The sequence below is a fragment of the Coccinella septempunctata genome, chromosome 1 (genome assembly GCF_907165205.1).
Source record: "Coccinella septempunctata chromosome 1, icCocSept1.1, whole genome shotgun sequence".
NCBI classification, from domain to species: Eukaryota; Metazoa; Arthropoda; class Insecta; order Coleoptera; family Coccinellidae; genus Coccinella; species Coccinella septempunctata.
In genome coordinates, this window is record NC_058189.1 from 41553427 (window position 1) to 41578376 (window position 24950).

The 24950-nt window shown below is 35.9% G+C and overlaps 1 protein-coding gene across 1 annotated transcript in view; it reads left to right on the forward strand.

The window, feature by feature from the left end:
* LOC123306754 overlaps positions 1-24950 on the forward strand; it is a 64217-nt gene that overhangs the window by 29930 nt on the left and 9337 nt on the right. Inside the window, exons 5-7 of the mRNA XM_044888879.1 lie at positions 1321-1613; positions 2969-3128; positions 10214-24809. Of these exons, the coding sequence (XP_044744814.1) occupies positions 1321-1613; positions 2969-3128; positions 10214-24809 (15049 nt within the window). The remainder of the gene's footprint in view (positions 1-1320; positions 1614-2968; positions 3129-10213; positions 24810-24950) is intronic.

The window sequence follows — 24950 nt, forward strand, 5'->3', positions numbered from 1 at the left end:
ACACCCTGTATATGGAGATTATAGTGATATTATTTTTATTAATATTGAAGTCTCACATTGTTGTAAGTTTTGTTACACTTACTTCTGTATGTTTTTTCAACGTTATGTAATTTTCAGTAGCCCTGAAGAAGGATAGGTGATGATCCGAAAGCTCAGCTGAGACAATAAAGAGCTAAAATTGTAACAATTGATCTTTTATTATGTTAACTAATAGCCTTGAGATACAAAACAAGCAAGTTTTCTGAAAGGCCTAGATGGACATGCATTCACCATTAGGCTATGGCCAACGACTCATGAAACACCCTGTATATCATCAGGAAAAATCTTAAAAATCAACTACTTAATAATAAAGAGTCTCATCGCAGGTCCGTCTCTAAAAACAGTAATGAGTAGATTTCGAGTCGAAACAACACCCTGCTTATCAATATTTTGAAATTTCATTCACAGATTTGGAATGAGCAGAAATAAGATGAAACGTATTTGATGGTTCCGCGTACAACTTCTTCACTTGCTAGCTTGAGTCAAATCTAGGTGTTTCTAAAATAAGGTGGCACAAAATTTGACAAAATAAATTGTTTTTCCTAAATGGTACTTTTCCATCTTAAATCATCAACTACTTTTCATTCTTCTAATTGCTCGATCCCAACCTTATTGAAAAACCGTATTTTGGACAAATTTGTGATCAATGACTAATTTTGTATGCATAAATTGATCATCACATTGTGCCATTGAAAAAAGGGAAAGTTGAGATGTGTAACATTGCACTGTACTGATAAGGGACTATAATCCCGAAACCGGTAGTTTGTGTTCATATGTTTCAGCCTCTCTGAGAATTCCTGCGTTGATACATGACTAGCTCACATTAATGGGAATTGTCGTCCCCATTTTCTCGTCTCTCTCTTGATGTGTAAATAATTTTTTTACGTTTTCTGGGAAAGACAAACAAAGGAAAAATATTCGATTAAAACATGCAATTTTATCAGTTTATCAGCGAGTTACTGCCTCGTCTGCTTCATAGAACAATCTGCCTCTTAATCTATTAATTAATGCCATACATATATATGACCAACAAGTAAATTAAATTTTCACCTCTTTATTAATTACAGATTGCATATACTTATCCATAAATAATTTTTTTTGGTTTTTCGGGCAAGACAAACAAAGGAAAAATATTCTATAAATACATACCATTTAACAGTTTTTAAGCGAGGCACTGCCTCGTCTGCTTCATAGAACAATCTAACTCTGAATCTAAATATCATTAATGCCATACATATGAACAATAAGTAAATTGAATTTTCACCTCTTTATGAATTACAGATTGCATATACTTATCCAACATCCAAAGAAATCTATGAACTGCTTGGCAGATATGTTGCCTTGGAAAGTGAAGTACTCTATAAAAACAACTGTGCTTTCAAATTTGAAAAACAGGTGGAAAATAGAGTGTTCGATACCATAGTGACGTTCCTCAAGGACTCATTTTCTACCGAGGAGGACAGTTTACATGAGGAGCGTAAACGTGTATATAATGAAGCACTTAAGGTTTTCGTTTCATATGTTGATGTGAAGTATACTAATGACGAGGAAAAATTTCCTGCCAGAATTGTAAAGTGAGTATGACCATTCAGTTGAATAATATGGCCCCATTTGTATTTATTCATTTTACCATATAAAATATGTAGAGGTCATAAATGTACAGGATTATAATCTTGAACATTTATAAATGCAAAAATAATACTCTTTGCTCTATGCTTCGAATCGTCACTACCCACCCCTGTCTGTAATCGGTTCTAACCTGACTTTTGTAAGTCAAACTGACTAGGTTTTGTTCACATTTGCTTTTGAATAACGTAAATTTTGTCGGCCTTTTTTCGGTATTTGCCAGTCCGACTGCAGGGTTTAGACCTGAGTGTAAGTGTGAGCAGTAGATATAGAAAAGGAAGCGCAATAGGAGATCGGAAGTACTCGGGTCACTTCGGTATTGCCACACGCCAGGTCACAATAGCGCGCATTGGCGTACCTATCATGAAATTTCTTATCACCTATTAACTCGTCAGAGTATCTTCAGCACTTCAATGATGTAGTCATTAGATAAACAACGTTTTCGCACAGAAGTTGAAGTTATTTTGAGTTTTCCTCTTCATAATTTAACCCATGCTACACCAATGCTAACGAACAGTTCTGTCAGTGAGTTTAACCACCTTCTACTATACTTCATCACCGAATCGGCTTTGAACTAAATTGCACCTCCTTTCTATATCTTCTTGTAATCACCCCTGTCCGTGATCGGTTTTGACCTCACTTTTGACAAATTCACGTGGGGTAAAGGTCAAAAATATAGATTTTTTGAAGCTTTTTCCCGATCTGGCTGCCTTGGCAAGGACCAATTTTTTCTTTTGATTGGTTTCTTTGGCGGCCGGTAAGACACAGCGGCAAAAAGACCATTTTCCGAAACCTCCTTATCGATAGTTTTCTCCCCTTGCATGTCCCATTCGTTTTATGAAGTATATATATAGTGAGAAGGGGTTACAGTTCACTGCGACCTTAAGGTCTATTGTGCCCCCTAACAGAGCTGTTTTCATCGCGCTTACTTTTATGAAGTAAGTATATAAAGATAAAATTTTCCAAAGTGATTGATTCGTTTTTTATTATAATTCGCAATATAATAATTTAAAAAAATTAAGAAATTCCAGGGAATGAAAATATTAATTAAAAAAAGCTACACCTTTCAAATAAGGAAGTTAGAACCCTCTTTTCGAATGCAAAAAGGTTTTGACGTAAAAAGGGGGGGAACATTATAATCAATCACCCTGTATATATGTCAGTGTTCTTATTTCAATGCTGGTAAATTTTATTTTGTACGGGTATTGCTGTTCTAATGCCCAAAATTTTTCCATATAAAGACATTAAACATTCTTGAATAGCAGATTCAAAAGGAGAGAAAATGAATTTGTGAATTTTTCAGAAATATATTAGATGCCTTAGGATTAATCAAAAAATCAACCGACAATCCCAGTGGTAATTTGGATCTCAATAACCCTTCGTTGATAAGACTGAAAGAGTCATTGAAGGATAGTGATTATGGATCCGACGATGATGGTCAGGAAACTGCTTCGTTATCTTCGGTGAGTATTCTCGTAGTGATGGAATTATTTTTATTCCTTTAGTAAGAGCTTATTCTCATTTGCTCATTGATATTGATATTGAAGCTGGAAAAAAGTTGGGAATATTGTAGAATTCTCATTAATTCATTCGCAATCGCGTGGAAAATATTTAGCAAGTTTATTTTCGGACTTTTTCATGTCCAACTTACTTTATATTTAGCAAGTGTAGAAGTTATTGTGATATGCTGCTTTTGTATATCACAATAGAAAACACATAGCTAGTTGACATGCGCTGGCTCCTGCGTAGTTAAAAGGCGCTGGTTATATAAGTCCCCTTACATTTCGAAATTTTTTTATCAGGATATCCATTTCAAAGATCGTACTATCTGTCTGTGTGTGTGCGTATCTATTGATACGCGATAAAGATAAGCTACAAGTAGCAATTTTGAAGCTGTAGGGTTCGATTTCGGCACGATAATGCGGATCTTAAGACTTTGGTGGATATGGGAAAAACTGTTTTGACTAAGTGATATTTCTCAAAAGTGTTGGGGACACGATAAAGATCGAAATTGGGTACGCTGGTGCTCATCTGGAATGTGACGAACGATTGTTTGGAATCGGATTGCGAATTTTTTAAATTTACTGGAATTTCGACTTTTTAAAAATTGTTTGCTTGTGAGGTATGGGTGTTTTTCGAAGCGGAAATGTTCTTTTGGCGAAAATCGTTGTGCAGGCTCATCCTATATAAAAGCGGAAATTTGAGGGTTTTTTCAGAAGATGCTGAAATGGGTAGATTTTTTCATTTGGTTACTTTACGGTGAGACACCTCGTGTCAATTTTTGTAACTTGAGTCATTATTTAGTTGTTTGTTTACATCGAGCAACGAAGAAGATTTTTGGTGTTTTAATAAGGGTCTTCAAAACACATTAAGCGCCGCGCTTCAGGCCCTTGTACTCCGATCCACTCGAAGGTAGATCTAGTTTTCATCTTGTTAATTCATTAGCTTCAGTCAACTTCGGCTGATTTTAGCCGAATCCGAAGGCGACTTTTTTCGCCGAAGCCGAGTTTGGTCGGACACTATGCAACACCGGTTCACTAAATGGAGATGTAGTTTAGTTTAGTTTATGAAGGGGTTACGTTTCACTGCGACCTCAAGGTCTATTGTGCCCCCCATCAGAGCTGTTCTAGCGACTGCGCTATCTACAGCTCGCCCTCCAGCTCCAGAGCTCCAATCTGAGAAGTGAGAGGGCTTCAAGGAACCTATATTTTCGTTCCTCCTAAAGTACTCTTGTCCCAGACATTCTTGGCGAGACATTCTGTAACGAGGTGAATAGGGGCTTCCTCCTCTTCCCCACAGAATCTGCACTCGTCGGTTTCTGATAGGCCTATTCTCATCATATGCCTTTTGAGGCGGCAATGTCCTGTAAGAAAGCCAGTGAGGAGGCTTAGCTTATTCTTCGCGAGATCCAAGAACTTCTTGGTTCTTGTAGTTCTGAAGTCCCGAAGGAACCTTTTCGAATGATCCATTCCTGGAAGAGTAATGGAGATGTAATGTGGTCCCTTGGACCCAAAAGTCGAAGTGATTCTACGACGATATCCTAAGCCCATTGCTTAGTTTTCGACCTTCTCTAAATCACATGTGATCAGCTCTGTATTTATAGTTCTCTTCGTCCTAGAGGCATACCTTTTTCTGCCAAACAAATTTGACCTATATCAAAGTTAATGGAATTTTGCTGAACTTCTCGCTCTTGTCATGATGATTAGCTCGAACAGATTGCTTAGCAACCTTTTTTGAACAAAATGCTGAAGGGTCATCTATACTTCATTCAACTTTATTTTAGCAGTCGGTTGGCCATGGAAATTTGACACATTTCACTCTGTATAGTACGAAAATGTGGGGTTATGAAGCTTGTCAAAACATTTTTGGGTTTTAAATCAACGCTATGTTGCCCGTTCTACGTAAAAGTTTCTGTTTCTACGTATTTTATCACAATGTCGAATCTCTTCGGAAAATATGTGACGAACATAATTGAAGTTTATACAAACTGATTGAAGGCATACCAAATCCAGTTATTTGTATGGAAAATACAAGAGATCAGTATAATATCATAATATGCACTAGCTTGAGGAGAGTTAATGTTCGTTATCGTCTTTGGCTTACATCATTTGTAGATTTCAAAAATATTAACCCGAAGATGAAATGCATATGATGCAGTGGTTGGCAATGGGTATCTCCCGAAGGAATTAACAGATAATTATAAGAATGTTAAATTTTTCAACAAAAATCATCTTGCATCAATATAAGTAAAAGGAGTTGAAGGAAGTTTCAAGTTAAGATGCAACTTCACCGTTGAACAAAAATTTCACATGAATAAACAGTGACAGGGCAATAACTTGCGCGTATTTGTGGCTATTCATCTCAATACATTGATGTAATTATAATAATTAGGTATTTATTAGTACCTTAAGACATTTACATTGTATAGGACAAGTCAAATGAAAAACAGAAAAATCCATTTTAGGGAACTTATTCTCCGATGACATTTATCGAAAATCCTGTAGTAAACTTTTCGCATTAATTCACTCAAATATAAAATTCCCTAATGCCACCACTTTTTTGGGTCTCCCAATAGAAGGAAATTCTTTGTCATACTCTTCATTCACAATCTTTCTGATTGTGGAAATATTCAGCTGAAATATAAGTCGTTTAGATTCAGATGAAACATTATAAATTCTCTTACATTGAATATGTTCGCTATCGTCTGACGTATTGTGGATTTTAGAATATCAGGGTAGAACTATTTGAATGAGCGGACCTGAATTCTAAATAGCACTTCCTGAAAGCCTGTCTCTTTTTTCAATCACTTTCGGCATTTTCGTAATAAAAATTGATATTAGTTGTGGCAACGGCGTTATGACATTAACGACATTTCATGAGTGCCAACCTAACTTCGTTCTAGTTACAAAAACTTGAGAAAATTATTTCATGGCCAACCGACTGCTAAAATAAATTTGAATGAAGTATACTGTGATAATTCTAGAAAAAGTGGGATAACAAAGAGCGTACCTATATGACACAAAAACGTACTTAGTTATACTGAAAATGCTTGAAATATTTCAATCTGTAAAGGATATTCTTATTCTGGTGTCACCTCTACTCAATAATTGAAAGGGATCACTGATTTTCCACCAATTTATTTCAGGAATATTCGCTTCAAGATCTTTATTTTGATCAGATACCAGAGTATGTTTACTTGATATTTTTTTTTCAAATGAAAGAATGGAGAGTTTCATAGAAATTTTTTTTTTACATTAGAAATCTCGTTGAATTTAATACTTTGTTGGTGCCCCACGAGCTCGTCTCAAACATTTTTCTTCTCGAGGCATGCTTTCAATGAGACAATTTATGAAATTTTGGGACTTCAGATTGTTATTCGATTGTTCTTGGGGGGCCAGTTGTTCCAGATAACTTAATAGAAGCCACGAATAAAGCGGAATTTATACGTGATCTCTATCAATTGTTGAACAGTGTATATATTGAGTTAGTCGTTCATCACGTATGTGATATTTCAGAACCCTAGGGTCAACTTCCTTGTGTTTTCGTTCCACTCACTTGTTTTCTTTTTTTGCAGGTGAGTTGAAATCGAAATGGTGAAATGATGTGAGGTTTCAGTGATGAGCCTTAAGGCTTAAAAAGTCCGCTCATGGACAACAAGACATAATTTCATACTGTCATATTTGATTTCTCCTGATTCTGTTTCAGGATTTTTTCAACCTACCACGTAGGACTCTGTTAGGGCCATCATAGAATGCAGAATAAAGTTATAATGAGTTCCATATCAATACAGCAAAGCATATTTATATAATTTAGGTACCTAAAAAACGTTAAATTTGTGAATGTATTGTAAGAGGAAGCTTCTTTTTCACACTTATCATGTTGATGCTATAAAACTCAATTTTGATGTTGATAATATTCAAGTGATCATAGTTAGTATCAAAAAAGTTTTTTCTCAGTATTCGATTATTGGATCAAAACAAGCATTAAACATGGATATAAAATAGTATTACTTATTGCTTGTTAAACAATAATCTTAGTTTTTCGATATATAGGCAAGTATTTACCTACTTATTGAACAAATACGAATAAAACTTTTAGCTATTTTGTACCACAAACTTTTCGTTTACTTTGAGTTATATCGGAATTATGGAATGGAATAATTCCGGATAATAACTGAACCATAAGGTTCCATTTTGAATATCGACCTATACGGTCTTTGATTGAAAATGAGAATAACTGGCAACTATCCTTTTTTTTTCTCATTGTCTTGTAACTTGTTCGATTTCTCATGGAATGTTTCATTTCGATGAACCAAAAATAGCCAATATATTTTTCTGCAAGCGCTTGAAAAATATAAATATATCCATTTCACGAAACAGATCAAATTTGATTTGATCAATCGATATACCTTGTGGTCCAACGAAAACTTAACATCTCGAATTTCCGGCTTCAAAATGACTTCAACTCCCCAACGGGGATGAGCACCAACCCCTTAATTTTGAATAGTTCACTTCCATGCAGTAGTAATATAAGTTTTGCTGAAAAGGTTCACGTATATTACTCAAGGTTTCTGGTGTAATTTGACGCCATTCAAATGATCCGAGTTCGCAAATCATCCAGTGACTCAGGCTGGGTAGCGTAAATCTTGGATTTCTGGTGACCCCATAGAAAAAAGTCCAGTGGAGCCAGATCAAGGGATCTGGATGGCCACTCAGTATGTCCCCTTCTTCCGATCCAGGCGTGAGGAAAATGTTCATCTAAGAACTGACGTACCGGTTGAACGAAATGAGGTGGTGCGCCATCTTATCTCCATTACTTGCACTAGGGTTGGATAAATAGCATTCTCCAATAGATCTACACTCTGAAAAAAAATATCCGGAAATTTTCATTCGAATTGCCCGCGTTGAGTATTTTTAAGTATTTGAAGTTTCTGTATGTTGGTAGTCCGTAATTATTATGCCAAACATGAGCGCGGTCTGTCGACTAGTTTGTTTACGACAGCTGTTGAAACCAGTCGACCTCAGTGTTAGTCTGTAGATTTTACAATGGAAAAAAATATAACAAAGGGTTTGTCTCAAATTTTGTGTTTTGAACGAAATTTCATGTGTTGCGAATGCTAGAAAAGGCTTATGGAGACTCTGTTTTATCGTAAACCCAAGTGTACAAATGGTACAACGTCTTTAAAAACGGTCGGGAGATCGTTGAAAATTTGTTTCGTTCAGGACGACCGTCGACCTCTTCAACCAACGATAACGTCGAAAAAATCAAGGAAATTGTGTCAAACGGTCAATAAGAACTTCTATTTAACTGTTTTGAGATGTTTGCGTGAAAATATTAGCCGTAAGCGGCCAGATTTGTGTCAAAACAATTCGTGGATTTTGTATGACGATAACGAACCATCTCATCGAGCCACGATTTTAAGACCAAACACTTGATAAATACCGTCGACCAGCCACCATATTCGCCTGATCTGGCTCCGTGTGACTCTTTTCTTTTCTTCAGACTGAAATTACCGCTCCGGGAAACCAGATTTGACTCCATAGACGCCATAAAAGAAAATTCGCAGAAAAAGCTGAAGGCCAGTCCTGAAAGCGCATATAAAAAATGTTTGCATGATTAGTAAAAACGTTGGCACATGTATATCGCTTCAAATGGAGCATATTTTGAAGGAGATTCAATAAATAAATATTGAAAAAGTTCAATATTTGTGCGTTTTATTTCAAATTTCCGGATACTTTTTTTGTCAGAGTAGTAAATAAATTTGGCCAGTGAGATTACCGGGTATAAAAAAGGGCCGATTATGTAATTTCCTTGAATACCCGCCCAGAGGAAGCTGGGTATGCACCTCACAAAATAATCTTCGATTTTCATCTGACTCATACCGACAGTTATGCCGGTTTACATTGCCGTTTAAGTGAGATGAACACTCGTCCGACAAACGGATATCGAACATGTAGTTTTGATTACCGTTAATCATTTCACTGACCACTTCACAGAACTGGAATCGGCGATCGGGATCAATCGCATCTTACAAGGATGGAATTTATGTTGTTTAAGGATTCTCATGATTTTTGTGTGTGAAACACCAGATACATCGGGCAATTTCGCAGTACTAAAGGTCGGATCCATTGCTACATGACCTAAGGCAACCACGTCCCTGGCTTCGTCTCTTTCATGCACACTCTTTTTATTTCCGGCTGAACCAGTAGCGTCAAATTTGGTAAACAGTGGCGCAACGCAAGCAGCGGATGAATTTTTTCTAGGATGTTGTTCGTTGTTGTCCACTGTTGTTTGCGCGGAGTCGTTATTTCTAACAAATAATTTCATCATTTCCATCTTTTCTTCATACCATTTTAATTCTACTACAAGTGTACAATCGCTTTGACACACTTGTAACGTTCTTAAAAATTCACGATAGACCAAGGTCAATGAAAAACATTCCTTCTACTGGGGTAACTCCTTTTGATAATCTCCCAAGTAACATATATGAAATTCAGCTTTTATGCTATAACGTAAGTGTAAGTACAATTTTTTTAGAGTTTGAGGGTGTCAGGCAATGGGTTGAAACTATACTAGGTGTCCGGCAATGGGGGACGTCATTTTGAATAATATTTGAAGAAAATATCAAAAAACTGACCTTTATACTTTAACGTAATTGAGGACCTGTTTTTTACATCTTTATTACCTGTTACCTTGCAAAGTATCCACTTCTCAAACTATATAATTTACCATCGTTCTTACCTGTGTTGGTGACATGTGCAGACAAACTTTCAGGTTTTATGAAATGATGTGCGCCTGGTTGTTGCGGGCTCTTGCTTTATTAAGTCATTACCGTGAATTTTGAAGATATCGGTGACAAGGGTGTTTTAAAGACGCATAGAATATCGAATGTTTGGTATCATCCCTAGCTGTAACCATATGGTATTAAAATTTACTTCTAACAAATAGTTAGAATATAGTGAAAATTTCCGAATTATGAAGTAATCCCAACTTTTTTCCACCAGTTATCTAACAATGAAATCAGGTTCTTTATTACAAACTTTTTCAGGAATCATCATTTAGAACTATGCTGTCTAAAAGAAATCATGAAAAAACATCTAAGAAGGGAATTTCTAACGATGATGACGTTACATGCGAAATCAGTCCCGGAGTTTCACCTACTGATACTCTAGAATCTCGCATTTCAGTGCCGTGCTCTATTAGTAAGAGCACTGTCGCGAATGAAGTAATAATCTCTGAAAATTTGATCGGTGAATCATCTCAGAGTTCCTCAATAGATACCGCTGTGCGAAATGATAGGGGCCTTAAATCGCTGTGCAATTCTTCAAGGAGTGAACCTGTTCCGAATTTCCCTTCTTCTAATGAAGTGTTTTCCACAATTTCACCGAATGAAATCCAGACTTTTTTCGATTTCAACGTAGACGACGATATAGAGGTCATTGAATGGTCATCGCGTAAATCGAAATCCCACGTAGAACCAGCGAACAGTAATACTCAAACAATCAATAAAAACAATAATACCCTCTCTAAGATTAACACAAAGAGTGTAGGGGGGAATATAGAGTACAGAATATATGGCACAATTTCTATAACCGGTAGTGATGAAGAGGAGGAAGATTTTGTATATAATCGTACTGATTTCGATGCAATAAAAAGAAATTTCATGGAGCAAAAAAGAAGCCATGCAATATTGAATAATCTTAAAAAGAGAACACTTGAGGAAGTTTCAAAGGTTTTCGATGAACTTGATAAAAGAAAGGCAAATAAAAGTAATTTGGCTTCTATTAAATTCGCTGAACCCTCGGTTTGTTCAGTAAAAGCTGTAACTTCTAAAGAAAACGATAAAAATAACAAGTGGAATATACATAGAACTAAGGGTTATGCTAACCGGAATAAAATATGTCAGTCTGGTTCGTTCGAAAAAACTGAAAACAAAATTGAGAGAGATGATGCTTCAAAAACAGCAATAACTATAGAAATAAGTTCATCAGATGAAGACGAGCCAGTCATGAATTGCAAAAATACTGATGGTTCTCAAAGGTTTCCTCTTTCTATTACAAATTTTGAAACACCTCTGGCAAAGACAATAGCACATAATTCAGATGAAGGTGTTGAAATAATTGAGAATAATTTGGAGGTTGGAAATAATCAGCCATCTATGATGAAGAGAATTTTTTGTAGACCATTGGATGAACTCAAAACTGTTAGGAATCCTATTGTTCCAAAAGAGAGTGAAAAACAGGTAGAAAGTACATCTAAGCGAAATCTTCCGACAACTGGATTCGTTGATTTATGTTCAGAAAATGAATTCGACGCCAACGATATTGTAAATTTAACCACAGATTCTGACGTCGAGATAATTTCTGGATTGGATGAGAATATTCAGGAAAGCTTCGAGGATGATATTTCGACGAAACAAAAATTACGATATAATAAATCAATCTCAAGTGATCAAGTATCCTCTGAGAGGGACATGCGTTATGATAGTTTCTATCACTCGAGGGTACAAATGTATGGCAACTCGTCACTTAATGATGAAATAACAAACCCTGTTGACAGAAGAAATGAGGCACAGACTGAGAAAACAACAAATGTGTGTATAGGCGAACGAAGACTGTTAAATCATTCAGGTTCTGGATTGGAGCAATTCAAACCAAATATTTCAATTCCACCACTGTCTGTAACTCTGTTGAAGCAATGTTCCGTTGAGAATCCAGCTTCTGATCATAAAAATAATGAACGAAGCGGAAAAGTTACGTTGGTAGATGAACACAGTGTCTCAATTCAAACTGAAATGGACCAATGTGCAATCAAGAGTTCACCATCTGAAAGGAGCGAAGGTGAAAAGTTTGAATGTATTCGTTTGGGAAAACCATATTTCTCAAGTCAAGCAGCTTCATCAGATAAGACCTCAAAGATCTGTGGTACGGACAATTCCACTTCAGATATTAGCACTGTAAGAAAGATTAATACAGATGATGAAAATGACACGAAAAGTAACCGATATCGTGCATCAGATGAAGATATGGGTAATGGAAATGAGATTTCCACTGAAAATAGCCAAGTAGGACACAGTGAAACACTATCAGTCTGTGATGCTGTTGAATGTTCAGAAAAGGAGTCTATTGCCCAATCATCCAATTCGCAATATACTTCCACCAAAACTAGAACGTTTGATGGAGAGAACAATATGTTGAATGCTGGTGAAAATGTTCTAATTTCCCAAACGACTGAAAAGACTTACAGCCAATTTGAACATTCTCCATGCTTATTATCACCGATTGTTGATGAAAAAGAAGAAACTGGAGAAAACCAAAGGACACTTCCATTATCCCCTGTATTTGTAGCAACACTAGATAAAGAACAAATGAAAGACCACCAAAAAATTGAAAATACTGAAGATAATATCATCAATGACCAATTAAAATCCTCAGATTCTACAGCTCAAATTGAAGAACAGATAATTGATGTTTCAGAAGAAATTGAAACTATGACCAGCACACCGTTAGCATGTTCAGTCAGAACAAGTGGGCAACTAAAAAAGATTAACGAAAAACTAGATTCAGGAGAGAAAATCGCTCATGTTGATGTTGACTTAATCCATTCTCTATCACCTAGAAGCCAAAATGACGATACAACACTGGTCACGAAGCCTTCCGATGAGGAAGTAATCCTAGAAGAGGAAGATCAAATATTCGATGAACAAAAAATTGGAGAAGAATTGAAAAAAACTTCTGCTGTATCAACAGTAATCAATGATGGTTCACAAGATACTTATGACAGACGACTCGATCAAGGCATTACCACTTCATGCAATGAAAATGGGGAAAGAGTAATTGAAACTGCAGAAAACCAGGTAGGTCATTCTATAGAAATTCAACAGACCACAGAGGAAGCGAGTTCATCATACCCTACTAATATAATACTAGGATGTGGTCAAAATATTAACCCCTCTATCGAACCAACAGAACCCGAAGGGGTGGCAGAGGTTTCTGGTGAGGAAAACTCTGAACAATTTCAAGCAATAGAAAATGAAGGGCAAGTTTTATCAGAAACAAGCAAAGACCTATTGTATGGCAAAAAGGACAACCCCCTCATGAAATCAATAGAGGATGAGGTCCCAATAGGTTCTAAAAGGGAAAAGGGAAATATTGAACAATTTCCATGTGAGAAGAGTACAATATCAATAGAAAATAAAGGGGAATCAAAAATTAAAGAAGTACTTGGATATGACCAAGAGAGTATCATGAAATCGATAGAAAAAGAGTTCATAATAGGTCGTGAAAGGGAGAATGAAAAAACTGAACACTTGAAATGTGACGAGAGTAAAAAATCGATAGAAAATCAAAAAGAAATACAAACTAACGTAGTACTTGTATATGACCAAACTAATACCATCATGAAATCGATGGAACCGGGACGGATTTCAGTACTTTCTGAAATGGAGAAAGGAAGGAATGAAAAAATTCATTTCGAGAATAGTACAGAAACAGTACACAACCAAGTAGAAATTCTAGAACCAGAGGAGGCTCCAGTAGTTACCGAAGAGGAGGAAGAGGGTAAACAATTTCAGAGTGAGAGTATCATAGAATCAATTGATGATGAAGGAAAAGATTCATCAGAAGTGTCAATCAATGAAGTACTTGAAAATGGCGAATTGGATAACACCATTATGGAAGTATCGAGATCGAGAATTGGAGATCTTCCAGAAGTTTCTCCAGAAGTTTCTGAAAAAGAGAATGTTAATGAAATAATCCGAAGTGAGAACGGTTCAGAATCCATAGATATTCAAAGGGAAGTTTCGTCAGATATGACAATAAACAAAGTTCTTGGATATAGCCCTAAATGTAACCTCACGAAGGAGTCTATAGAATCTCAAAAGGTTCCAGGAGTTTCTCAAGAGAAGACGGAAATGAATGAACTAGTTCAAAGCAACTGCAAAGAATCAATAGATAATCAAGATAAAGTTTCACCAGAAATACAAACGAACGAAGTACTTGGAGAAAAGAGTAACCCCACTATGGAATCCTCTGGAGCGGAAGCAGTTTCATTAGTTCAAGCTGAGATAGGGACAGAGCCAATAGACATTAACGTTTCATCAGAAATAACTCATAACGAAAAACATGCATCGATGGGACATGATAATAATCAAACCGGCCAATTATTGGATGCAAACCAGTTCGACAAAGGCTTATTGGATTCAGTTATCAATGAGGAAATGATTAATTCTTCTATAAACGATGTTGCATCTATCAAGTCTTTTACTACAAAGACGAAAGGTAATGATCAGACGACAGGTGATCTGATGAATGATGAATTAATTACAGAAGATCCCAAAACTGAGAATTTCCTCAATAATGAGTGTTTGAATAATGAGAGGAAAATTGTCACGAATAATCTTTATGCTGAAGAAACTGTTGAATGTAGTGACAAATTAAGTGAAGTACAATATCGCGATATTCCAATTGATGATTCACAAGCTATTCTCGACAGCGAACCTGGAAGACCGTCAATTCAAAAATCAGAAAAAGATGTTTCAAATTTGTTGAAAAATGCAATTCCACCAACTGAAACTAACAAAGTCGACTCAGATGAGCAAATGAGTCCTGAACATTTTGGAGCTACCAATAAGTGGTTAGATGACGAACAAGGAAAGCCAATCACATGTGCAATTGAGAAATTTGCTGAGGATGATACATCGCAGGAAAAAATCACGTTTGATGATGAATGTACATCTTTCGTTATCGATGAAGAAATAAATGAAAATATCGAAAATCTTCAGGAAGAAATTATTGTGTCACATTCAGACACCGAAACGAAGACTGGTCCTGCAAAATGTGACGCGAAGATCCAAAACCCAGGTAAATCGATTGTTATCGATAAGAACTTTGATAAATGTGAATTTATCACTTTACATTCCGCAAAGGAACTGGAAATATCAACTACTGTTTATTCAGATTCTTCACCTGTGCCTATCGTGGTTGAAAAAGATGAATGTTCTTTGAGAACATTTCCTCTGACAACAATTGTAGACAAATATAGCGAAACATCTGATTCAACTCCGGTGGAAGGGAGTACTGCTGCAATTACAAATTCTTACCCGGATAATTCAGTCGATATGGAAATTGAAGTTCCATTTAATGTGGTTCCTGACGAATCGAAAGAAATGGAACTTACTCCTAAAGCAAGAAAGAGTAGGTGTTCTGATTCCCATAACGTGGTCGGTAACCTTGGTAAAGTGATGCTGTTGATGTCTAACAACGAACCAAGGAGACCCAAGCGTAATATATCATTCACATCTCCAATTAAAGTAAACGACAATTGTGTAATACTTGATACTAGTCCAACCACTTCAAGCAAATCAATAATAGATGTTGGAACCAGAGATCCTCCATATAATTCATATACAGATTTAGAATGTAATTCTACAACTAATGTCTCTACATTCAGTGAGGAAACATTGTCACAACTTCAGAATACTTTATATTCTTCTAATAATTTCTATTCATCATATATATCCAAAGATACAAGAGATAATGAAGTGTTCTTGAATATAAAAGAATGTGTTTCTGAAAAACAACAACTCGACATAGATATATTAGCCAGTGTAGCTTCTAGTCAGAAACCTTTGAAGGTGAATGTTCATCATACAGATAAGAAGGTAGACCTATCGAAAAGTTCCAGAAACAAACGATCTCCATCTATCAAATCCACAGAAAGCAAGTCGAACACACCTATTAAAAAGTCACCTCCTGTTTCACCATTGGACACTAATACCCCCTCTATAATTTCCCCACCAAAAACGTCGCAAATCAAAAGTAAAAGTAAGAGTTCTAAGTCTAACATTAAATCACCAAAGTCTGAAAAGAAGAGCAATTCACCCACCACCCCAATTACAGCTAGAAAAGCAAAAATATCTAAAAATAAAAAGACTGAGTCTAAGTTACCGGAAACTGAAACTAAAGAAGAGATTAAAAAGAGTAAAAAAGGTGGAAGAAGAACAAAGGAAGAAGGCGAAGATAAGAAAAATCTAAAAGGTTCAAAATTGACGGAAAAATCAAGAACAAAACAGAACAGTTTTGGAAAAGAATTGATTATTGACAGTTCCGAATCCGATGATAGTTTACCTTTGAATGTGAGAATGAAAAAGCCAACTGTAGAGAATGCTACCCCAAAGAACAGTAGGAAAGATGGCAAAACAAAAAATTATTCTAAAGTTTCTAAAAGTAAGGAGAAATCGAAGAAAGGTGTGAAAAAAAGGAATGAGGAGAAAAAGTTGATTATTGATTGTACACAGGAGAAGGAATTAGATGCCAAGACGCAAATTATCTCTGATAAACTTGACAAACACAAAGTTACCTCACCACCAGTCAAGGAGGATCCAAGCAGAAGGATTGTCCATTTCAAAAAGGCTATGTTGGAGTTGATATCACTGGATGAAAATAACGGTAAAAATTTGCGAACTAACGAATCAGGAGAGGTTCAGAAATCATTGATTCCATGTGATGATAATGAAAATGGTCAAAGCAGGACATTCCAGGATACTAATAATATAGAAACTGCAGACAAACATCCATGTTCTTCAATTCACGTAGACAACACAATCATTATTGAGCCGAGTATTTGGAACTCACCACCTGAAGTAGTCGTTGAATATAAAGAACTCACAGAAAATAATTCTCCTGCTCTGGAGAAACGGACTGAAGATTTATCAACATCAAGGGTGTCAGATACATCAAACATCACCCCTATTGTGGAGCATATTCCGAGATCAGATAATAATTTGGTAGATATTCGGAATAGCTTTATAAGTAGCTATGTTTTACCATATGTTAGTGATGAGAGTAGACCTCAAGAAGCAATTAAACCAGCTGTATCAACAATAACTATCGACAAAAATATTAGAGAAATTTCAGGAACTGCTTTCTCAAACTCGAACACTATGGTTGATGATCCAATGCAAACAATTATTTTATCTGATGAAGTATCGATTGAAAGTTTATCGACAGAATGTTCTGAAACAAAAATGGTTATATTAGATTCTAGCTCACTCGAAAAACAATCCGAAAATGAAATTAGAGAAACCGGAAAAAACATCGAGAGATCTGAACATCATGCAGAAGAAAATGATAAAATCGAAAAAATCGATGACCAGGAACAGATTAACTACACCAAAAATGAATATAGTGAAGTTAAATATCCCTCATTGAATTCCAAAGAACAAAATGCATCTGAAAATACCATTGAAAACCAAGAACACAATATATTGGACATAAAAATAGAGAAATGTTGCGAGAAAAATGATATTGAAAATGTGTACGAGAAGAAGATTAAACATGGTGCTGGGGCATGCAGATCAAGCGATTTGAAAATATCACTCGAAATACCTGACACTATTCTAGATCTCAAAAGTTCCGAATTGAACAAAAGCGAAGAAAATTTGCATCGATCTTCAAAAGCTAAATTAAAAATAAAAAATGAATTATCCACACCAAGAACGAAAAACACATCAAGAAGTATGCCTGAACCTAAAAATAAAGACTTGAATGTCCATAAAGAATTTGATAATACCATTTCGTTGGGTGATGGAAAACATGACGTTGTAGTAAGAAATGAAAAAGAAGAAATTCTGTCTGATTGTGCAAAAAATGATACTATGATACCTTCCGATGCTGAAATACATCAAAGTTATCGTCCACCATCTTCCGCTCAGGACCTTGAGCAAAAGCAGAAGAATATTCCTACAGAGAAGGAGTGCGAAGTTTCATCTTGTATAGTTATGAAAAAGGAAAATTACCGAAAGAAGAGTAAGAAAACGAGAAATCTTTATGATACAAAAAAAGATTCATTGGTTGAAAATATCTCTGCAGAAATAAAGGAAAAAAAGAAAGAATCATCAAATGTGAAACAAAATATTGATAAATTCGGGAAAAAACAGGAGCATAAAGTTTGTAGAATGAAAGAACAAGAAATTAAGCCCAAAGAGATTTTGTCTGAACCTTTTATATTGTTGGAAAAACTATCAACGAAAAATGAAAAAAACAAAGAAAAAATTGAAGGAAAAACAAGAGATTCGAAAAGAAAGAGATCAGATAGTGAAGCATCTGAGAGAATCAGAGCAGGTTCAAAATATACTGGTTCAAATACAGAGACGTATAAAGAAATCAAAAGTGGTTATGAAAAACATGAAGATAAACTGGCAAAAACAGAAATTAAAGATGAAAAATTATTTGATTCTAAATCAAAGCATGAAGGAAGAAGAACCCGTTCTAGAAGAAATCGAGAAAAATCTGTCAAAAGTAAGTTAATCAACCAGTGCGTTGGGGAACCTAAGAATGTATTCTCTGCTACCAAAAACATATCTGATCCCGAGAATAAAACTCCAGAAGTTGAATTGCTAAGAAAAAGTGCCAATAGGGCAGCCGATAAAAAGCAAGAAAACAAGGTAATTGAACAAAAGCAAGAACAAATTAAATTACTCGAAGAAAATAAGATATCAATTATAAGGAATCAATGTGAAGAAGAATGTAATTCGAAAGATATTTTTCGAACAATTCCGAGTGAGGTTAGTTCGAAAAATTCTAAAGCAAATGAAGACACAAATTCGAGTACAATAAGGTTGTATGACGTAGATCCCAAAGATGACAATACATGTGTTTCCAACAAAAATGAATGTTCTCCTAGTATTGATGATGAAAATAATACTGAGAAACAAGCGGAATTATCCACTTTAAAATCTGACGTAGCTGATTTACAAGAGGAAGAATCTGAAAACCTTGCTCATCTAACATCAATAGATTCTGCTGATAAAGACGATAGTATTCGAAATTTATGTTTCAAATTTGGGGATGTCACACTTGAACCTAGAAAAAGTCTTGATGTTGTAACACATGGAAAGAAATATCAAGAAACTGATGAAGTTAAATCTCAGTTAACCTCAGATACTTGCATTGAAGAAAGTCAAGCTCAACCACTTGAGCTCGAAGAAAATTGTGGCGAAGTACTTGAATCGATAAAAGAAACAAAACTCAATGAAGAAGCTATTGGAAATGGAGTAGAAGAAGATTTGTTTGCTAGCCAAAATCCAATTATGGAAATTGAAATTTCTACGAATGTAGAAATAGAATCAATCCCTCACGAGCAAGCTTCAGAAGACTCGACCATAATTCAAGATATAGTTCCTGAAGGTGATAATATAATAAACACTGCAGAGAGCAAAACAGAGTCAAACATGGAAACCACACTGGATCAAGAGCCCATAGAATTTGTAGATCATACTGGAGCAGATAGGTCGAACAGTTCGAAACCAATCCTCGAAATTGAAAATTTTTCGCATGCTGATAATCAAGAAACAAAACTCAATGAACAAGTTACAAAGTTAGAAAGAAGTGCGGTTGTTAGTGAGGATAAAGTTTCAGAACTTCATAATTCAACAGGAACTACAAATGATGAACAGGAATCAACAATGGAAACCAAACCGGATCCACATGCTTCAAAATTCGTAGCAGATGGAACGGAAAGGAAAATGAGTGTTGATCTAAATCCAATTCTTGAAATAGAAACTTCCATGATATCTGAGAATGAAAAACCATATCCAAAGGCTGCAACAAAACCCGATCGTCAGTCTTTGGAATTTGTGGAAGTAACTGAAGAATTTATAAGTGTTAATGCAGATCTAGGTCTCGAATCTGAAAATTCGAAGAATGAAACGTCAAGAATGGAAAAAAAGCTGGACCAACAACCTTCAGAACTTGCAGGTGAAGGAAGAGGAGAGGTATTGCTTGCTGATGAAAATCCAGTTGTTGAAATTGAAATTTCTACTACTGTTGAAAATGAGGAGACTAAAATGGAAACCAAAAACAAACAACAGTTGTTAGAATCAGAGAAAGTCACAGAAGAAAACATAGCGGTTAGTCCTAATAGACTTTTTGAAATTGAAATATCTTCGAATTTTGAAAATGATGAAGCGTGTTCTAAAAACGAAGTTGAACGAAATGAACAGTTTTTTGATTCAGTTGAAGTCACTCAAGTAGATTTGTCTGCGTGTCATAATCAAGAACCTGGAATGGACATGGATGTAGCTAAACAGCCCCCCTCAACATTAGTAGTAGATGAAACTGAAGGTAGTCAAAATCCATCTTTTGAAGTTGAAATTTCCACTAATGCGGGAAATCAAGCGATATGTTCCACCAATATAGAAGAGATGAAAACTGAAGGAAAATCAGCAGAATTTGAAGAAGTCAAAGAAGAATCAGCTATTGATCAATATCCAGTAATCGAAAGGAACAATGAAGTAGATAGTTCAAATGACAAAGAAGAATCAACTATCGAATCAAAACTGGACTCACAATCTCCAACATTTGTAGATGACAGTGAAAAGGAAAGTCAAACTCCTGTTCTTGAAATTGAAATTTCCACTACAACTGAAAAAGAAGAAACATGTAACAAAATGGAGACAAACCTCATCGAACAGACTTTGAAATTCGCAGAAGTTCCTGAAGAAAATATAAGTGTTGATCGAACACTTATCCATCATGATAATTCGACACAATCAACAGTAAAAACAACACAACAGCCTTTGAAATTTGTTGGAGATGAAATTGAAAGAACAGTGGTCGTCGGTCAAAACCCAGTTCTCGAAATTGAAATTTCTACAAATACTGAAATTGGACAAGCATGCCCAGAAATGGGAACGAAACTCTATGAGAAGAATATAGAATTTGAAAAAGTTAAAGAAGAAGAGATGGCTCTTAGTCAAGGTATGGTTCTCGAACACCGTAATTTAATTCCATCCGCAAATGACCCTTCATTATCTGTAATAGAAACGGAACTGGATCAACCATCTTCAGAACTTGTAGATACCACTGAAGAAGATGTGGTTGTTAGTCAAAGTCCCGCTATCGAACTTGAAATTTCTTCAGATACTGAAAATGCAATAACGGTATTGAAAAAAGATGATCACACTACGGAATGTGTAAAGGATGATAATGATGAAGATATAAATCGGCGTCAAAACTTAACTGTCGATGGTTCAATTTGTTCGACTTATGAAAAAAGCGAACAGCAGTCATCAGAAATTTCGAAAGATGAAATTGAAGGAGATATCCTTGTAAGTCAAAATCCAGTTCTTGAAATTGAAGTTTCTACGAATGCTGGTGCAATTTGTTCGACTAATGAAAAAACCCAAAAATTGCCTTCAGAAATTTCGAAAGATGAAATTGAAGGAGATATTCTTGCTAGTCAAAATCTAGCTATTGAAATTGAAGTTTCTACGAATGCTGAATATGAGGAAATACCTTCAAGAACGGAAACCCTCATTCACCAATCCCAACAATATGAAGATATCACTGAAGAAAATATGGCTAGTCAAGATAAGGCTTTGGATTCGAAGACAAAATTAATGGATCCTTCAGATAATTTGGATCTCATTGAAGAAGAAACAGCATGTAGAAACATAGCTGATATAGCTCCTCAAGCAGATGAAGATGGATTTCAAGAACCAGTTATCGGGCACATTGTTGAAATTGAGTTCATTGGAGAAAAATCGAATTCTGAGAATGAAAGCATGACGAAACAAATGGAAGATAGTTCTTCAAATAGTGGCGAACGATTAATTCTCCATACCTCAATAGATCCGCCAACGCTTCCAAATATGAATCCACAAGAACCGCAAATGTCCGAAGTGCAAATAGATGCCAGAGCAAATGAAGTCAGCGAATCGCCAAAAAATAAAAGAAAACGACAAGAAGAAATAGATGAATTTACTGTTACCAAAAAATGTCATCTTGGAAACGAGATCACCAAACCTTCACTATCAAAAGTAGAAAGAGATGAAGAAAAAATTTGTGTATCTGAAGAATTTTGTCATGAAAAGCAAAAACATTCGATTCTTCATGCATCCCCCCAGGCTAATGGAGTCCAAAATTCAAACCGAGCCAAAGAGGAGAGAGAACAAGACAGTCATGAGAATAATAATCGATCTGAAGAAGTGAGGGATTATGAAAACGGAGGAAATAATCCTCTGAAACATCATATCAAAAGTATTGTTGCAACGAATGATTCTGAGGTTCCAGTAACCAAACAAATATCAATCGTCAAAACGAAAAGTATCGAACAAGGCACTGTCAATATGTTTGATTACACAGAAAAGGAGATTATTATTGGAACTTCAGGTATCTTTGAAAACGGGGAAATCCAATTCTTTGATGTGAAGAAAAATTGTTCTACGGATTTGAATCGAACAAAGTCTCATACTTCCGAGAGTAATTCATCTTCTCTAGATGCATTAGAAGGATCCGATCACGGTCTGAATCTTAAAATTCCTGAAAACTTGGAAGGCACCGCTGAAAATAATATAGAAGAAACAATAACTGGACAAATCGTACAACATCCGACAACAATCGTTAAATCAGTCCAGTCAACATCTGCAATGACGAAATTACCTAAAAACGAGTTGAGTTTTTCCATAGAAAGAATGTTGAAACCTTCCCCAAAAAATCAACCAACATCAGCACATTCTGCGGCAGCTGTCGAAATGTCTGAAGCTGTTGTTTCTACTGACACTGGAAGAGAACAAACAAGCAGCATTTTTGCGAATGACAACAAAAAACCGGACACTTTCAAACATCCAGGAATAATGAATAACGATAAGTCAGACTCGAAACAGAATAAAATAAGTTCAGTCGAAAATCAACGAAAGAAAAAAAATAAAAAGAAGGAAAAGTTTAACCCGGCGTTGAAAGTTGAGGAGAATCGCAAAGTTATTGTTGAAAGGGTTTATTCGATGAATGAACTAGCTGGCGGTACGAAAATCAGTCCATGTCTGAACCTGTGCAGTGCTCCCATTTTACCAATTAGTAAGGAATTCATCCCTTATAGATACGGAATATACAGTAGAGTAAATCCTACAACAGATATGGGTCATTCCTATTCAAACCCAGTTGAAAACGAAGGTGTGCCTAACGTAACGAGTTACCGTCCTTCAGATGGAGCTATTTCGCAAAGTAAATATACACCTGATTCACCAGCAAAACACCAAGGGACTAATAATGATTTGTCGCATTCCGAAGAATCGATCAAATATTCTGGGGACATTCACAAACTGGAACCTAAAACCTTGCAATCTGAAAATGACATCGAAATCGTTCAAGTAGAAGGTTCAAATAGGGACTTTGAGATGAAACCTCATGAAATAAAAAATGCTCAGATGAGAAATCACGAAAATACTGAAAGGTTTATCATTGAAGATAACGTTGATGAATCTATCAGGCTAAAGGTGAAAGATTCAAATGTTTGTGTGCAAGCCGATGTTGACCAACCGTTTGATTCTACGCCTACCTACCGTAGTGAAGTGCAACAAGTTGACAACAGTATGCAGAAATCTGATAACGAACAAAAGTTACAGACATCTGGAGATGCTGCTGGTGGTAGTAAACGTTCATTTGATTATGTAATGAATATCGAACCTCGTGTTAGAACAATAGACACTAGAAAAAGTATCGAGTCTATTGTGAGTTGTTTGAAATCCAAGGAAAGCGACAAAAAGGCAGAATTTCATTCTAACGATCAAACTAAGCCACCGAGTGACAAGCTTGAAATACTTAATGCTGGGAAAGAAACGGAAATAAGAGCATCTTCAATTAGCGAACATGAGGTACATCAAAGCGCATCGTCCTGTTTGAATCAGTCGGATGAAATCAACAATATTGCTCCGCCAAAAATACTTGACTCAAATATAGAACGTCCCGATAGCGCATTACAAAATATGAACCAGAAACCAGATATTCAGGGACAATCGAACGAAATGAAGCCAACTTCAATTCCTTCTTACGATGTGGAAGGGGCTGATGATATAGTTACAGATGAATTGGAAGCTACAAGGGGTAAATCTACTTGTGATTCAACTCCGCAATCACATAAAATAGAAACATCGAAAGTAGGTTATCCTCAAAGTGAAGTTTCTCCACTGTTTAACACTAACCTAGAACAACAGGATATTTCTGACAGTTTTGTTAACCAAGTCATAGCCCATACTGCTTCCGAAGGAATTGATAGCCTTCTGACCAGCTTTCAATCAGCTATAAGCGAAAGTATTGCTGAAAATATTTCCACCCTCCAAGGTAGTTTCTCGTTATTCTCGAACAGTTCAGACGATAATATACCATTTACTCCACCAAATCATGTCCATAATGAGGGAATTCTCCAAGTGAATTTTCAAGATAAAGCAGTGTTGCCTTTGAGCCAACCAGAGGTGTTCATTAATAACAGACTGAACATACCGCAGAGTACACCGCTGAGACCTCAAGGGACGTCGCAAACGGATCACTCGATATTCAACATATCTGATGATATTTTTGATTTCGATTTCAACACGGTCAATCAAGCAACAGTAGATGGTTCGTATTCGAATTCGTATGTAAATACAACAATGACCAATGAAAATCTACAAATGTTTTTGGATAATCCTTCCGAGTTTTTGCACCTTTTGTGCAATTTCAACGATGTGGGCTGTGAGGTCACCGTTGATAACACAAATGAGGAGATCATTTCTAACCCTTCCATCGCTCCCGGACTTATCCCGGGACAATTGATTGACTCCATTCCGCCCTATATCGCTGAAGAAGAGTTTGATTCCAATGCTCCAAGTAAGTAAAACCATTATATATGAATTATTTTTCAATATGACCGGAGAGTGAAACATCGTTCATATACCCAATTATTCATTTATTATCCGGATAAACCCAATTTCACAAAATATAACAGGAAAATACAAACAACAAAGAGGA